Source organism: Gracilinanus agilis, chromosome 1 (assembly GCF_016433145.1).
Source record: "Gracilinanus agilis isolate LMUSP501 chromosome 1, AgileGrace, whole genome shotgun sequence".
Taxonomy (NCBI): domain Eukaryota; kingdom Metazoa; phylum Chordata; class Mammalia; order Didelphimorphia; family Didelphidae; genus Gracilinanus; species Gracilinanus agilis.
The window spans coordinates 712,216,625-712,234,946 of NC_058130.1; the positions used below are offsets into that span (position 1 = coordinate 712,216,625).

General features: G+C 39.3%; 1 protein-coding gene across 1 annotated transcript in view; it reads left to right on the forward strand.

Annotated features, from left to right (window-relative positions):
• The first annotated feature begins 506 nt into the window (after positions 1–506).
• The window catches only part of TECR (trans-2,3-enoyl-CoA reductase), a 33,646-nt gene continuing 15,830 nt past the window's right edge, over positions 507–18,322 (forward strand). Inside the window, exon 1 of the mRNA XM_044670536.1 lies at positions 507–598. Within this exon, the coding sequence (XP_044526471.1) occupies positions 584–598 (15 nt within the window). The 5' untranslated portion in view covers positions 507–583. The remainder of the gene's footprint in view (positions 599–18,322) is intronic.

An 18,322-nucleotide genomic window follows, 5' to 3' on the forward strand; every position in this document is an offset into this window, starting at 1 on the left:
TCCCCCAGTTGGGGGTTTGGGGTTGGGAGATGCCCACCTATTATTCCCGCACCTAGGATCTCCCACCCCTCCATGTTTGCTCCTCCTTCGACTCCTCCCTCCCTCCTGTCACTCAACCGCTCCTTCCCCCGCCCCCAATAACTGTCGCTACCTCCGGTTTCCATAGGGAAGCGTGGGGGTGGGGCAAGGGTAGAGCTTACTCCCTTTCCTGATTGGCTACGAGGGTTGCCCCTCTCCGGTCCCACCACCTCTCAGCCGCCCGCTTGTTCCACAAGCTCATTGGTCCGCTCGGTGGCGCGAGGAGGTAGCCGGCTGGGGTCCAGGGAAGTCTCTCGCCGCGGGGCTAGGTCAAAGGTGAGAGAGCTACCCTCCTCCGCTCTCCCTCCCCCTCCTCCTCCCTCCTCTCCCCGCCCGGCGCTGATTGGCCAGCGGGGCGCGCGCACGAGGTGGGAGGGGGAGGGGCAGGGGGCTGGTGGGCGGGCGTCGTTGGTAGCCTGGGCTGGGCGCGAGTCGGAGAGTGAGGCTCTGGGCTGAGGTTGTCGCGAGCTTGGAGGCGGCAGCGGCCCGTGGATGAGAAGGAGCCATGAAGCACTATGAGGTAAGGAGAAACATACCCATCTGGTCGCAGTGGGGCATGGGCCCGGGGAGGGGCGCCGCGGGGACTCTCCTCAGGATTTAAGGAAAAGACTTTGTCCTATAAAAACCCCCTGGCTCAATCCTCAAACGGCCCCATTACCCCAAACAGTCCCATGCCCTGAAGTGGAAAGAGACACGCAGGCGCACTTTGCACTCGAACTGCCTCGGGTCACTGCTAGCGCATGTGCAGGAAAGTGTGGGGCGGTATTTATGACCTGGAAGTGGAGCTGGCGGGGGCGGGGGTGGTGGTGGTTAGGGGGGTGGCGCAGGCGTCCGTACCCCGCGCAGGCTGTTGGCCGTTGGGGTGCAAGGAGTAGGTTATAGGCCCCTCTAGTTCTCACAACGGAAAGGGTCTTTCCTGGTACCGAAGGAGAAACTGAGGCCCAGAGAAGGGAATGACTCACTCCAGGTCACACTGCTAATGAATGGAGAACCTAGGGTTTGGATCCAAGTGTTCTGAACCCACTTTACCTCGTGTGCCATGCTACTCTGGTTAGCACATCTCATCATACGTGTTGATCGAGTTTATTACGGATTAGGAGGAGGCCTGCAGGAACCTTGTACCAGTCTCCAGATCCTGATTGGGGGGTGGGAAGGAGGAGAACTTGCATCACCTTGCAGCACATGATTTTCTGCTGTTGCTGGAAGGGCTTTCCTTATCAACTTTCACCTGTTTGACCTTCGTTCGTCTTTTCTTAACTCCTACTCCTGAGATGTGTGTACATCTTTGAGTAACTTCCAAGTCGGGGAAACCTTTCTAGCAGCATCTCCGGACTTGTCCCAGCTGATGGGTACATCTGATAAGCCTTCTTGGGGATCTTAAAATCTCAGGATGTCAGCCTGGCCAATCTGCCCATTTCGAAATTGGTAAAAATGTAGCCTATAATGGGAAGTAGTTTGTCTTTTGTTAGTGACAGTCTTATCAGATTGAAGTTACTCCAGGTGATGCCATCAGGACTTAGACCTTTCCTAGTTCATATGATTATGGGTATTAAAACAAGAAGGGACCCTAGAGATCATCTAATTCCCTCATTTTATGGGAAACTGAAGCCCAAGTTCATCCAGGTAGTAAGTAGCAGAGCTAAATCCAAGCCTTTCAGGCTTCTTTTATGAACTACATGCATTTAACCCGTTTCATTTTATAGCTAAAGAAAATGAGGCAGAAGTAGTTAAGCTACACTACCAGTAAGTCTGAAGCAGGATTTTTTTTTTAACCCTTACTTTCTGTCTTAGAATCTATACAGTGTATTGGTTCCAAGGCAGAAGAGTGGTAAGGGCTATGCAGTGGGGGTTAAGTGACTTGCCCAGAGTCACACAGCTAGGAAATGTCTGAGGCCAGACCTCCCATCTCTAGGCTTGGCTCTCAAGCCACCGAGGCAGGATTTGAACCTGAGTCTTTCCTTCAGTCCAGGACTATACTATATTTTGCCTTGTGTTTTTTGGGAAATGTGATGATTGCTATTCTTCCTTCCCCTTTGAAACAGTTTTATGATAATTTCTCTTATAGGCCATTTTTTTAATTCGTTGCTAAGATTAAGGGGAGCTGGATCAGATATCTAAGTTCACTTCTAACTTTATCATTCTTTTATCCTCCTAAAATAGTCTCTTTCCTCTTTTCCTTGTCCTTGTTATAACATTATTAGAAAAATTAGTTTTATTTGACATGTAGAATTCAGCATATTGCTAAATAAAGTTAGGCTGCTTTTGGGTTTTGTTGTATTTGGTACCATTGAAATTAAAAGTTTTCTCCACCCAAGGTCTATCACTAGAAGTCATTGTACTCACCTGCACTTACTTCATTTCTGTTTTCTAACAATGAGAGATCACTTGTTCCTTTTAAGAAAGAGGTTGTTTTGTACCCATTGTTCATAGTGACTGAACCTTGACAGGACCTATGTGGAAAAATATATTAATGTTTATTTGTTGATTGTTCAACAGCATCTGCTAATGTGTTCTTGCCTACTGAGAGGGATAGCATATTTAGGTTCTGTAGTTTATAGAGGGGCCTTTGTTTGAGTCATCAGCCCCTCAAGTTGGCAACTCTAGAACCAGAATGTCAATGGTAGGCTTTTCCAGTTAGATTTGGCTGTGGAACAATTCAGGGTGAACTCTTGATTGTAATACATTAATCCAAAGGATCATAGTTGACTGGACATGCAGCTTTTCATAGCTTTTAAAGTTGAATGGAATTTTAGAATCCTTCCCTCACTCCCCTTTCCCCTTATTTTACAGTTGAAGAAACTGCAGGCTCAAGAGGTTAAGTAAGTCTCCTAAGGTCACACAGCTAGTAAGAAACAGAGCTGGAAAGAACACCTTGGTCCTTTGTCTTCATTTTGTCTATCACACTTTTATCCCTGGGATGAAGAAGGGATTGAGGAGATTTTGGAGCAAACGAGGGGAAATTAAGCCTATTTTCACACAGAAAAATTGCTACAAAAAAATCTTTTTTTTTACCCACCTTATATTTCTAGTCCCTAACAGAGCAGGAGCTTAATACATGCTTGTTGAAGGAGTGACTGTTAATATGAAAGTACTATTATGATGCTTTGAGGTGAATAGAGACCATATTATGGAAAAAAATGTTGGAGGTACTAGGGATGTTTGTTCTAGAGAAAAGAAGAGAAAACTTGGCCAGGGAACTTCCCTCTTTAAGTTTTGAAGGGCTATTGAGTGGAAGAGTTATTGGATTTGTTTTGCTTGGGAGGGCAGAAATAGCAGAAATAGGGTGATATTTTTGAGAGTTAGATTTCATCTTTATGTAAAGAAAACTTTTGAATAGAAGGGTTGAAAAATCATATGACTATCCTTTGGCAGTAGTGGCTAATGCCTTTAGGCAAGAGCTGGATGACCACTTGCCAGGGATGCTATAGAAGAGAGTCTTGGTTTGGAACTGGATGGAGGAGATGGGGAACTTGGGGTTCCATGAGGTTCTGGCAGGTGTTGGGAATAGTTAATGGGTTTGGGTATGCCTCTAGTAATTGTGCAAAAGTGTGTCGTGTGGTCTGAGGACCAATGTAGCTAAAAATGGAGAGATTCTTTCTACCAGAAGGGGATTAATTCTTTCAGCCAAAGTAGTTCACAAAAATAGTTACCGGGTAGACATTTTGAAGGGTTCTGATCTATGTTAGAGGAATATATATATTGGGGAATATGCTGGCGAATAGAGGAATATACTGGTGAAATTGCAGATCTTTGATGTAAATGATTTAATATTTAATAATTGACATTGTGGAGAACAAACATTCTCTCACAGATACCTGTTACACTGTATGGAACACCAAGGTTCTAAAGATCACATTTGGAAAGTTACAACTTAGGTCCACTCTTCATTTTATATATGAAGAAACTGGAGAATGAAAAATGGCTTACCTGGGACTATAATATTTAGTCCCATGACTATATATTAGGAGTTTCAGAACTAGAAGACAGGTTTCCTAATTCATGCTATTTATGGTGGTTATAGTAAGAACTAGTAAGGACACTTATTGTTGCCTTAAATGTAGTTGATCATGCAGACCTATACTGGGCCAAGGAAGCTTCATTAATTGTTCAGTATCACAAACCAAATGTTAGGTCCTGCTTTGTGTGTGGTAGAAAGAGTGCGTCAATTGGAGTCAGAAGATTCTGTATACATGTTGCCAGTTTTGACACGAGCTGTGTGATTCTGGGTACCTTGGTATCCTATCTCTAAAATGGGGCTAATAATTCCTGCACTGCCTACCTCATGGTTGTTTTGAAAAAAATGTTTTATATGCCTTGAAGTGCTATATAAGTGTTCTGTATTTCCTTCCTTCTATTTTTATTATTATTGCATAATAAAATATATGGACTAGATTTGGACATGCTTTTTGATCTTTGTGTGTATCTGCTTGAGAGTGAACTCCTTGGAAGTAAAGCTGAGTTTAGGATCATCTTTGGATAAATATAGAGTGAAATTGTTAAAGATTCTCATTATGAAAGAAACTAGCTTTAAGAAATTGCTTTTCCTCCCTACAGATGGAGAAGAAAACTTTTACTAATAATTGGAGAAAAGCTTGCTATATTTTGTAAATGAGCCTATAATCATCTTTAAACAATTTTGGGAACTCAACTCTTCTCTGCTTTCTCTAGCCCAAACTGTGGATCTTTATTCCTTGCTACTTTGTATAGCAGCAGGCTCTATCAACTGAAGTTGAAAAGGTACCATCATATTTTGGTTTTTTATGTATATCCTCTACCCTCTAATCTTTACTAAACTGTAAAGGGTTTTAAAAAGTGTTCCTTACATTATTATACATTTAGTAGGAGGACTCTTGTTTCTGTAATAACCCTACAAGGTTTTGGAGGGAGGAAGCAGATTCAACTTCTCTAAATTCCTTATTCTTTTTTTAAGTAAATGTTTTATTACTGCTTTTTTGTTTTTACGTAAATTATTTCTGAGGGGAAAAAACCAGAAACTTCCCCTCTACTATCTACCTAACTCTCCCTGTCTCCTGTAAAGATATCTGATACAGTGATTCACCCAATGTGTGTGACATTTTGTTTTAGGAGTTGTACTTCTTAAAGTTGCACTCCTCTTAAAGAGGAGGCTTTCTTTCTGGAAGTCTAGGATTGTTAGTTTTGAAGCTAGCCACTCAGCAAGTCAGCCTCTTAGTGTGTAGGTACTTGGAATTTCACTGTTAGAGCAGAAAGGAGGCGATTTAGCATAGGAGGAAACTGAGGCTCAGGGAGGGCAAGTGATGTGTCAATTCTGTTTTTTTTTTTTTTTTTGGCAGATGGCTGAGTGTAGAATTATATTGTTGGGGCAGGAAGGAGGAGGAATCAGGGTTTTTTTTTTTTTTATGAAGTGATTGTAGAGCAAGTCTCTTCACTTCTTGGGCCTCAGTGTTCTCTCAAAATAAAATAATTGGTCTGTACAACCTTTAAAATCCTTCTATTTCTAAAAATCTTACTGTTATTTCTAAAAATCTTACTGTTTTAGGAACAGTGTGTGTAGTGCTAGAGACCCCCTTGGAATGGGAAAGGTTGTGTGTGCTCATCTAGGGACATCTCTAAGGTTGAGAAAGATGGGTTCTATTGCTTGTAGGCAGCTCAGGGGATCTGGTAGAAGTGAAGGTACTGCTTAGAACACACACTGCAGGAACATTTGCACCTGTCACTGACTGTAAGAAGATATATGCTGGGATATTAATATTGCAATCTCCAGACTTGCTGTACCAGCAAGCTCAGCAGCCTATCTCAGGAAATAACATTTTCAGTTCCTATCAAAATATCAGAGATAGAAGAATGATACATGAGTATGTTGTGTTTTCAGGGTTAAGGATTTCAACTCTTGCAGGTTATGTCACAGCCTCAAGAATCCTAATATTTTTACCACATTCATGAAGGCCTTTGTCAGATCATTGTCATAGAATGTTAAAACTGGAAAGGACCTTTAAAGTTGTCTAGTCCAGCTCCCCCTTATTAAATTATATTTGGAGTATAGTATTAGCAACCTTTTTCATCAGTTTCTGCTAAAGTCTTTAGCCAGTAAGTGATTCCTTAAGGCAATTTATTCAGGTAGGTGGAACACCTTGCCTAGAGTAGTAGGGGATAAATTAGATTGTTAAAAACTATTAAATTAAATGCTTTTTAATTGAAGTGGAAAGTGTGGAAAAGGTCTTTAGATTTGATTTTAAGGTCTCTTCTAATTCATGGCTATAATCCTATAGTTTTGTGTCAGAGGGTCTTGGTTCATTCACAAATTTTCCCACTTATTAGCTTTTTCACTTTGAGATAGTTATGTTTTCTCTTCTCTACATCTAGATTGTTGTAATCACTTCTGGTTTCCACATTTTAGGGTTGACACTGGCAAACTGAAGTTTGTACTGAGGAGGGTGATCAGGATGGTGAGAGAATTGGAATTATGCCTTGTAGTATTGATTGAAGGAATCAAGGATATTTAATCTGGAAAGAAGACTTAACTGTCTTCAGATATTTAAGATTGCCCCCTGGATTTGTTTTCTGCTTGACTTCTGAAGACAAATATGGAAATCAGCTTACTGTTGCAGAAAGGTATTCATGGATATTTCTCCTTTCTGTAAAGGCATTCTAACAATTAGAACTATTACCGTTGTGTATATACTCAGGTATGGTGTAGAGAGCATTGCCTTCTCTGGTCTAGGTTGATTTGTGATTCAATGAACCATTCTTCTGCCTTGCTAGGGATATTTGAAATGATTCCAAGTCCCTAGGTTTAAAGTAGAAAAAGAAAGACTGGGAAGGGCTCCTTGCGGAAGGTGGAATTTTAGATAGGATAGAAAGCCAAGGAAAGTTGAGATGCCTTGAATGATTATTATCATCATTAATTGGAGCTTTATACTCAAGGTTATTTGATTAAAACTGGATTTGTGAATGAAGTCCAGTTTTCTCCTATCTTTGCTTCTTTAAGGCAATAGAAATTTGGTTCATGCATAATTGAAGTTAAACCTCTTACTTTTTCCCTCAGTTATTTCAGTAAAATTATTGAATCCACCCTGGAAGTTTCTCAGATTTGAGACTAGGTTTGCATAAGCTTAGCTGTTGATGCTTCTCAGTTCCCTCATTTTTGCCAGCTATTTCACTTGGCTTGAAAGCATCTATTTTTTTTTAAAAATGAACCCTTATCTTCCGGCTTATAATCAATACAGTGTATTGACTCCCAGGCAGAAGAGTGTTAAGGGCAAGGCAGTCGGGGTTAAGTGGCTTGCCCAGGGTCACACAGCTGGGAAGTGTCTGAGGCCACATTTGAACCTAGGACCTCCCGTCTCTAGGCCTGGCTCTCAATCCACTGAGCTACCAAGCTGCCCCCGAAATCATCTGTCTTAAAGATAATATTATATAGCTTTTGATGTGGAAACTTTGACTAAGGCAGCTTCCTGTGCCTCTAAAGGAAAAGAGGAATGAGGTGGGTTAGGTTATCAGCTTGGAAAGCTACCTTAGTCAGGATCTCCTAGGCATGCTTCTCTCCTCGAGCTTTCAGACTTTAATTGGATCATTTGTGGATTTTAAATAATTCCTCTTGATGTTGAGCATGTTTTTCTTACATAGAATTAACTAGTGATAATACCTTGGATTTGGAAAATGAGGTATCTAAGGTTTCACTGTTGTTAATTAGTGAGGTTTTGGACAGGAGTATAAGGATCTTATCACTTCTTCGGAGCCAGTATGGCATAGGAAGGGGATGGATGCTATAGTTGAAAGGACACTGAACTTGGAGTTAAAATAACTGGTATAGGTCTTGACTCTTGACATTTAACGTACACCATTGTGCTGCCCACTGGGAATACAAAAACATTAATGTCTCTGCCCTTCCTTCTATTGGAAGAAAACAATATGCAAATAGAACATTAAGTACAAAATATATACAGAATGTAATAAGGAGTACATACCTTTCAGGCATGTGGAATGGAGATAGGAGATGAATATTATGGATGATGAACAGCAAGCAGACCAGTTTGGCTAGAATGCACTGTATGTGAAGGAAGAAAGTAATGTACATTAAGCTTAGAAATGTAGGCCAAAGTCAGATTGTGAAGGTTTTAAAAGCCAAATAGTGAAATTTATATTGTATTTATAAAAAAAGCTAGGTGAGCTTCTTGAGTAGGGTAGTGATATGGCAAGATCTGTGCTTTAAGAATATCAATTTGGCAGCAGTGGGTGGATGGTTTGGAGATAGATGCCGGAGGGTATTTTAGGTGGGCGCTGATGAGGGTTCCAACTAGTGTGATGGCTTTGTGGGTACAGAGAAAGGGGATAGATGAGAACTATATTGTGAAAGAACGATGAACAAGATTTGATAGCTGTTTGAATGTGAAGAATGAAGGTGAGTAGAGGATCACACCAAGATTGTGAATCTAGGTGACTGGAAAGATGGTGCCCTCAATAGAAATAGGGAAATTAGGAAGAGAATACTTTGTTAGGGAAAGATAATGAGTAGCTTTGGTCATGTTAAGTTTGAAATATCAAACCACCACTACTACTGCTCTGACTCCCACCTCTTCTTGGACAAAGGCCAGGATCCAGAGCTTAAGAACCATGGAAATGCCTCCCACAGCCATTATGAAGGAGAGCAACCCTGTCATCTCTGAAACCATGAGTCCACAAATCCTTATCACCAAGCAACTACCATCTATGGACATGCATGCCCAAGAACCTAGGGAATAGTAGTCCTTCTCAAACCTCTCAGCATACTTAACCTGATTGGCCCTGACAGCCATTATCCAGGGAAACAATTCTTTTGGAGTTGAGTTCTGTCAATTTTCACAGATGTTGAACAAAAGAACATTCTAGCCATAAAAGTCCTTGACACTTTGAAATGGCTTAGCTTCAGAAATGGACACTCTTTATCAATGGGAACAAAGTGAAAGAGATGCATTATTAACTGCTTTGCCACTTCACCTAAAGACTGCTGGTTGACTTGTACCTAAAATCTAAAATGTTGTTTCCTTCTATTAGAAAGTGGACTCTTTGAGAAGAACTTCCTTTTCAGTTTGTATAGCACATATCTCTAGTCTTTTGAACATAACATAGAAAGTGCTTAATAAAATGTTTTTTTTTTATGTTTTCATTCATTCTTTTGAGATGCCACTAGAATATTCAAATGGAGATAACCAATAGATATTTGTAAATGTGGACCTTAAGTTTAGGAAAAAAAACTAGGATTCGATATAAAGATCTGGGAGTTGTCTACATAGAGATGATTGAATTCATGGAAAGTAATGAAATGAGTTAGCAAGTGGGTATAAGATTTGTGGGATACACCCAGACATAAGGGGGTAGGACAAAGATGATAATCTTAGCAAAGGAAATTAAGGAGTAGACATATGTAGAAGGAGAACCAGGAGAGTGTTTTAGAAGGAGAGGATGACCAACACTTTAAAATGTTGCAGAGGTCAAAAAGGATAAGGACTGAAAAAAAAAAGACATTGGGTATGGCAATTAAGAGATGATTAATAACCTTGGAGACAGTATAGTTGAGTGATGAGGTCAGAAGCCAAATTGCAAAGAGGTGAGAAGTGAGTTTGAGGTAAAAAATAGTAGAGGCAATTTTTTTAGGCAATTTTCTAAATGATTGTCTATGAAAGTGAGGAGAAATATAGTAGCTTGAAGAGATGGCATGATCATGTTACTTAATAGTTGTGACCCAGGGCAAGTCACTTTACTTCTTTGAGCCTCAGTTTATTCTGTAAAATGGGGATAATAATCCTCATAGAGGGGGAAGCCAACATCAGTTGTATAGTTTGATAAAATGGAACTCTGAAAATCTTTATAGTGTAGTGGTGTGAGCACTGGATTGGAGTAAGAAGACTTGAGTTTTACTGCTATTTTACTATTTGTGTGACCTTGGGAAAGTAACTATCCTACTTTGAAATTAATTTTCCTTAACTGTTCATTTCAGAATAGGATGAGGATTGGACTACATTAGATATTTTTAACCTTTTTTGTATGTCATGGACATCCCCTTTTGCAGTCTGAAAAATCATGAACCCCTTTAAAACATAACATTTTAGGGGGCAGCTCAGTGGATTGAGAGCCAGGCCTAGAGATGGGAGGTCCTAGGTCCAAATCTGGCCTCAGACACTTCCTAGTTGTGTGACCCTGGGCAAGTCACTTAACCTCCATTGCCTAGCCCTAGATAGTATTGATTCTAAGATGGAAGGTAAGGGTTTTTATAAAAACAACAATAACAAAACCAACATAATATTTTAAATGTATCTAATACAAGCATATAGGATTATAAAGGAAACCAATTCTATTGAAATACAATTATGTAAACATTAAAAAATAGGATCATACCAGGTTAAGATCCCTTGTAATAGATGATCTCAAACTGCATGTCCAGCAGATATATCTTAAACTTAAATTTGTGTAATTTCTTTATACATTTTGGATGTTAAGCCTTTGTCAAAGAAACTTGCAGCAATTTTTTTCCCCACTTGCCTGCTTTTAACTTTTGTTACATTGGTTTTTCTTGCAAAACTTTTAAAATTTTATGTACAGACTTTGTCTTAGGAATTTGAGTCTTTGGATTTATTAAATACCATGAAGCATAGATTTAGAGGCCACTGAATCACAGGGAAAATTTGAAGTCTCTTAGTGGATTCTGCAGTGGTCTTTTAGTGGCCATTTACCCTAACCCATATTTGCAAAAGAAATCTCTACAATAACATATCTGATAACTGGTCATTCAGACTCTTGATTGAAGCCTTTTGATGAAAGGCAATGAGTTACCTCTTGAGGCATTCTCTTTCTACTTATAGAAATAATATAGAAATTATAATAATTAAGAAATTCTTCCTGAAATCAAAGTTAAATTTATTTCTTTGCACCTTCTATCTATTGCTCCTGATCCTGCCCCCTCAGGCCTAATAGAACAAATTTAGTTTCTATTCTACATAATAGCTTTATAGATACTTAAAAACAGGTAAAGACTTTTCTTAGATTTCTATTCTCCAGGCCAATCATCCCCAAGTTCTTCAATCAATCCTTGTATATAACATGGCCTAAGAGCTCTTGTATATAACATGGCTGGTCGAGTCTCCCTGGATCTTCTCTTGCTTATTAATGTCTTTTGATAAACTATGGCACACAGAATTTAAAACACAGTACTCTAGATGAGGGCTGACTAGTTATTCCTGTCTAACTGTTCTTTCTTAATCTGCTTTACTGGCTATTCATTATCTGACCACCTACCGGATATGAATGTCCCCCAAGGCTCTGCCCTAAGGCCTTTTCCTTTTTCCTCTTTATACTCTTTCTTCAGTTATCATCTCTTTGCAGATGATTCCAAGATCCCTATATGCAGCTCTAGACTCTCTCCTGAGTTCTAGCTCTGCATCACCACCTTCTGTTGGACATTTATAACTGGATGTCTTTTGTTAGTTTTTCAACAGAACAGAACTCTTAACTTTTCTTCCTTCTTCTAGCTTTTCTTTTTTTGGAATTTCCCGATTTTTGTTGAGTATCTTAGTGTTAATTCTCAAATTTTTCACTCATCTCACACCTATTCAGTTGCCAAATCTTGTAATTTCTATCTTTCCATCATCTCTTGTGTGTATTCCCTTCATGTAATCACCCATTCACTACCCTAGTTCAAGTCCTTATCATCTCTGGGCTATTACCTTAGAATAAATGCCTTTTAATTGGTTTTTCTACCCTGTCCTTTCCACTCCATGTGTCACTCACTTGCCAAAATGATTCTCCTAAAGCATAGACCTGACTGTGTTTGTTTACCCCCCTGTATAATATATTCCAATGTTAAGTTCTTTGACATTTAAAGCTCTTTAGAGCCTGTCTTCTTTCTATGTGTCTAATCATTTAATTGTTGTCTTTCTTTCTATGAACTGCTGATCTAGCTATACTCTCCTTCTTGGTGTTCTTGCCCATGATATTCCATTTCCCATCTCTGTACCTTTGTACTTACTCTCCTTCATGCCTAGAATGCTCTGCTTCCTCCTTAGCCTCTTAGAGTTGTTGAGTTCCTTGAACATTTTGCTTAATTTCTACTTTCTGAGGGAGCTCATTCTTCTTGTCTCTTCCCCCATCACATTAGTGAGTCTTCCTCTAAGGTTACCTTATATCTACTACTCTGTAGTTAATATATATATTTATATATGCAAATATATATATATATACTACTTTATAGTTATATATGTTTTATATATACATGCATACATGTATATTTTATATAGTCTACTCCATTAGATGTGAACTCCTTGAATGCAAGAACTATTCTCAAATTTCTTTGAATCCTTAGGACTTCATGTAGTGTGTGACATTTAGTAAGCTGTTAATAAATGCTTGTTGGTTGATAGTTGACTAAAATCCCCAGCTCTTAACATGCTACTGTCTAATAATGTCTCTCTTCTTATGTTTGTAAAGTTTATTTCTTGAACCCAAGTGTAAGATTTTGCATTTATCTCCATTGAATTTAATTTAATCTTAGATCGGCCAAATGCTTCAGCTTATTAAGATCTTTTTTGGATCTTTTAGCTATTAGTTATCTCTTCAGCCTGTGTCATCTGGACAAATATGGTACAAATACTAGATATGCTAAAGATCCAAGGCATTGATAAAAAATGTTAAAATACTACCTTACCTTTGCATTTTAGTTAGGGAAATTGAGCTCCAGGATTGGATAGCTAGTTATTGTCAGAGCAGGCACATTAAAACCAAAGCCTCTTGAGGTCCAAGTCTAGTGTTTTTTCCTTTGCACTTTTAATCCATACCCAGTTTACTGAAAAGGTCTGGAATTTTTTTTGTTGTGGTTTACTGGAGAGGCAGTATGGCAAAGTGGATAAAGAACTGGCCTTAGGAGCCAAAAAAACTGAGTTGCTGTGCTCAGAAATGCTCTTGCTAGTAGCCAGTCTTCTAGAGTTGAATGTAAGATATATAGTTTCTGTTGGCCCCATCCTCAGCCTTTAATTTGGTAGGATCTTCAAGAGCTTGTGCTTCACTAGAATAAGGGATCTCTGAACAGGACTTTAGTGTGGAGGAAGGATCACTTACCATGACTATAAACTGTACTTAACTGACAAGTCTTAGATGGAAGATAACTTTTCTAAAAACCAGAGATCTCAAGTAGGAAAAAAAAATGGATGGGTCTTGCTGTATTGTAGTTGGAATTTTGCTGTAATTTTCATGGATCAGTGATCCAGGCCTTGATTATACCCCTGCATTGTGAATTAGTATTTGAATCCATTAACCTACATTTTATGATTTATGGTCGTATACAAAACTAGACTTGCCCAGATCCTGGGAATGGGAGTGTTTGGTGTGGGTAGTTAGAGACTTTCCCAAACCCTTCCCTCTAGCCATAGTAACACTCAGTTCCCAGTAAAGCACCTCTTTAATTCTGTTGCAACTGCACTTCAGGGGATGATGGAGAAATCAAGTCTTTCAGGAAAAGTAGCTGAGGACTCGGTAAGTAGGTGTTCTCATTTCTTTGGTGTCTGGAAGGTTCCAAGGCAGAGAAAGGAACTAATGAATGGAAATGGGAACAGCTTGAAGACTAACTCTGCATTCTAACTCCTGGCAAAGTTGGGCCTTTTCAAAGCTGTTAACACAGAGGAAACACCATTTGTAACTGGATAGCTCTGAGCCTGAGGTGTTTGGTCTTTTTATTTTTTTATTTTTTATATGGAGCTGATTTTTGTTCTTTGGAATTGGAGAGGTCTTTGTTGCTCCTGCTGACCAAGCACATAACCCTGGTGGAAGATCCTTGTAGAATCAATCATATTGTGGAAAGCATTCGTAGAGGATCATAGGATTAGCTGGAAGGGACTTTAGAGGTTATCTGATCCATCTCCTTCATTTTATGGATGAGGAAACTGAAGCCAGGAAGGGTGACTTGCCCAATATCACATGGATACTATGTCTCTGAGAAGGATGTAAAGCCAAGACTTCTGACCCCACCGCCAGTATTCTTTCTCTTGTACCACACTGCCATTCCTAACTCTGAAGCTGATTGGGATAACTCCTAGGTTTTGAAACTGGGTGACAGGAAGCTTTGGTGACCATTGATAGAAACATGTTGGAGGTGGGGTAGGTTTATGGGAAAAGGTAATGGATTTTGTTTTGAACATGTTGGACTTGTTGGAGCTCAGAGTTAAAGTGATTTGCTCTTGGCTATACCTGGCTAATATCTTTTTTTTTTTTTTTTAAGGCAAATAAGGTTAAGTGATTAGACCAGGGTCACATGAGTTTGGATTTGAACTCAGGTCTTCCTGATTCTAGTTCTGGCATTCTATTCACTGCATCACCTAACTGCCTCTTTAGTTAGTATCTTGATTGAAGGTGTTTTGACTCTAGGTCTACTGACAGATTCACTGCACACACTAAGCAAGAATCCCTTCCACAACATAGTTAACTGACAGCCCTTCCATGATGGGGTTCCTACTACCCCAAGTTTTATTTAGGGCCAGGTTTTGGATTCTTTCTTTTTTTTTTTTTAATTGGTAGTACACTTATTTCTAAATATTTGCTCCTCTGAAAGCCAACTCTTGTAACAAACATTAAAAATGAAAGAAAAAAAAGGCAATTCAGTGAAAGCAAACAACTTGTTGATAATGTCTAATTGCATATACTTTATGCAGTGCTCCACACCTATAATCCCCTACCTTCAGGAAAGGGTGAGAGGTCCATTTTCTCAACCTTTTCCAATGCTATATATATAATCCTATAATAAACACATAAGTTGTGGCTTTGACACTAATGATCCCAGCTAATTATGCCCCTTTTTCCTTAGTATGGGCCTGAATTTCTGGTTTGCCCTTCATTGTAACCTAGAGTGCCTCAACTTCACTGGAGCAGTTTGCTTGGAGCCAGAAAGATAACTGGATGTTGCAGCCCTTTGGCAGGGAGCAGGCTCTGAGTCTTAACTTCCTGGGCCCTCTGTTGGTATTTTCGAGTCAGTCACTCAATGCACAGTTACTTTTTGTTTTCTGTGAAGTTTGCCCCTATTCTTGGGTGATATTCTCACCATGTCTAATTCATGTGAATTAGAGCCACCTTTTGTAGGAATAACTAGAGGAAAAGGTGTACTGTAGTGTTTCCTCAGCAAAGTTTTTCTAACTTCCTAAGTTGAGGCAGTCTGGTTTACATTACTTCCCTTGTTTCAAGGTTGGTTAGGGAAATATACATGCAAAGACTGAGATTTTTTTTAATTGTCAGCTGACTATTTGCAATGTAGGTATTGGCAAAGAACTTTGTATAACTTTTGACAAAGAACATGGTGCCCATGGGGAATTCATATAGTGTAGATTCACAAACTAGAATTCTGTTTGGTTGGCAGAGGTGACTACCGTTTGATTTAGGGGTATAGAGGTTATATCAATGCAGAAATTCTACATTTTTGTAGGAAGAATGTTAGCCTTAGAGTCAGGATACCCAGATCTCCCTTTCAGCTCTAGGATCTGGGCAAGAAGGGTTTGAAACCTTCATATAACAACTAATCTTGCATTCATTCACCTGAAAGGTGTGGGCATTGTGATATTGTGAGAGTGCTGGCCTTGTCAGAAAAACTGGATTCAGGTCTTACCTCTGCTACTTGATCTTTGCTCTGTGTCCTTATACACTTAACATTCTGTATTTTAATTTTCTTTTCTATAAAATGAAAGGGCTGGTCTAGATAATGTCTAATTAAGGTCCCACCTTCAAATCCTTCAATTTTTGTATACCTTTGAAGTTCAATACCAAAATGCGGGTTAGGATCCTATGATAAAAAAGAGTTTGGGTTTAGAATAAGATTACTCAGAACTACAGTATTTTTGAGTTGGAAGGGATCTTCTATATCATCTAGTTCAATTACATTATTCTCAAGGTGAAGAAACTGAGGCCTAGACAGAGGAGAGGCAGTTTGGTCATAAATGGCCCTAACATTAGTAGCAGACCTTGAATTAGAACCCAAGTCTTTCAAGTTATCTTTCTATGACACCACACTTCTCATTTATTTCATTTGGTGATGTTTAGAGTAATTATCCTCTCTGCCTCATCGGGGTGTTTGGGAACTTTATCAAATTGGTCATTCCATGGTCCAAGCAGGCTAGGTTTATATTGTAAAGTAGTGGGCCCATGGCTTTAGCAGGTGATTGTCCACCAGGTTACTCTCAATAGTTAGCCATTTCTAAATACTTCACTTTGCTTTGAGGTACCAGGCTCCAAAGAGACTTTTGGACAAGTCTGACTGCTCAGTCTGCTTTGATGGGGAGATAAAGATGTGATAGCCTTTTTAACAGATTAGAGGGTCTAATAAGACCTAAGGAAAGGCAGCCTTCTGATTCCTGGCCACAGGGCTTGTCCTAGTTAACTCTCTATGCATATATTTTGAGAGGAGGGATCAGTTGCTTTTTTAAAAAAAATTCTAAACTTGTCAGAACTACTTTTAGTTCTAGATGTTATGTTTTGGGATGGATTTTGATAAAATTGAACAGCTCAAGAGGATGGTAATCAGATTGTGGAAGCACTGTAGATTATGTCATACAAAGATTGGTTGAAGAGTTAGGCCTTAGATGTCTTCAAGCTTTTAAAGGACTGTTACAGAGAAGAATTAAACTTCTTGTTCTTTGCCTTTGAAAGCTGAACTTGAAACAATAGTTGGTAACTGTGAAGAGGCTCACTTTGCCTTGTAATAGAATAGCTTCCTACCAGGTAGAGGATGGTTCTAAGTAGATCGGGCTGTTTCTAGAGATAGTGCGTTTTTATCACTAGAAATGCAGATCTGACTGTGTAACCTATCTATTCAGTAAACTAAATTGCCTCCCCATTATCTCTAGCATCAAGTACAAATCCATTTCTGACTTTAAAAGCCTTTTGTATCCTACTACCTCCCCCTAATCTTGTCCAGTCTTCTTCCTTACTCTCTGTCACTTTGGTCCAGTGACACTGGCCTCCCTGCTGTTCCTTGAAAATGACACTCCATTTCTTAGCGTCAGGTGTTTTCTTTGGCCATTCTCTATGCCTAAAATTCTCTCTCCTCGTCTCTGACTACTAACTTCTCTGGCATCCTTCAAGTCCCAACTAAAATCTCATCTTCTATTAGAACTCTTTCCCAACCCTTCTTTGTTCTAATAAACTTCCCTCTGTTAATTACTTACTGTCTATCCTGTATTTAACTTGTTTGTATGTATTCATTTCCTTGTGGTCTTTCTCCCTCATTAGCTTGTTGAGGGCAGGGACTATTCTTTGCCTTTTTTTGTATCCCCAGTGCTTGGCAGAATACCAAGTAGGTGTGTAGGTGCTTGATGTTTGTTGACCAACTGACAGATCTTCATCTGGAAGCTGGATAACCACTTGACACGGCAATATTGTAGTGGGGTTTTGGACTGTAGTGTGGATTTAATTAAATGACCTTTGAGGCCCCACCTTTGAGGCCCCATTCAGTTCTGAGATGGCATGATTTCTTGATGGCTACCTTCTTCATCCAAGGATCTATCAATGTTTTGTATTTGGTTGTGTTTTTAAAAAGTCGTCCTACAGTGAAGTTGTTCCATAGTAAAGTAAAGGGGCAAATTGTAAGGCCATAGCTACAATAAACCTAGAGGTGCTGGGAAGGAGTTTCCTGAGCTATTGTGACTGTCTTATAAAAGAGTCAAAATCTGCTAAGCCTGATCTTTTTTTTTTTTTTTTTTTTTTTTTTTTTTAACCCTTAACTTCTGTGTATTGGCTCCTTGGTGGAAGAGTGGTAAGGGTGGGCAATGGGGGTCAAATGACTTGCCCAGCGTCACACAGCTGGGAAGTGTCTGAGGCCAGATTTGAACCTAGGACCTCCTGTCTTTAGGCCTGACTCTCAATCCACTGAGCTACCCAGCTGCCCTAAGCCCGATCTTTTTTAAACTCTATACTCGTAGAAGACTTTATAGCCACTGTTCACTAGTTTAAGAGTCCGAAGACCTGGATTCCACTTTCTGTTTTTAATGTTTGCTAGCTGTGTGACCTTAGGCAAGTCATTTGAGTCCCTGAGATGCATTTTTGTTTTCTGCAAAATAGAGATGCAAAAATTAATTGTTGTGGGAACTTTGCAAACTTTTTAAAGTTTTTTATATGTATATATAAAATTGAGATGGCATCTTGACTTGTAATCTCATTTTTTTGTTGTCATTTTTTAGATGTGTTCAACTCTTCATTTTGAAGTTTTCTTGGCAAATATACAGGAGTAGTTTGCCATTTTCTTCTCTAGCTCATATGAGGA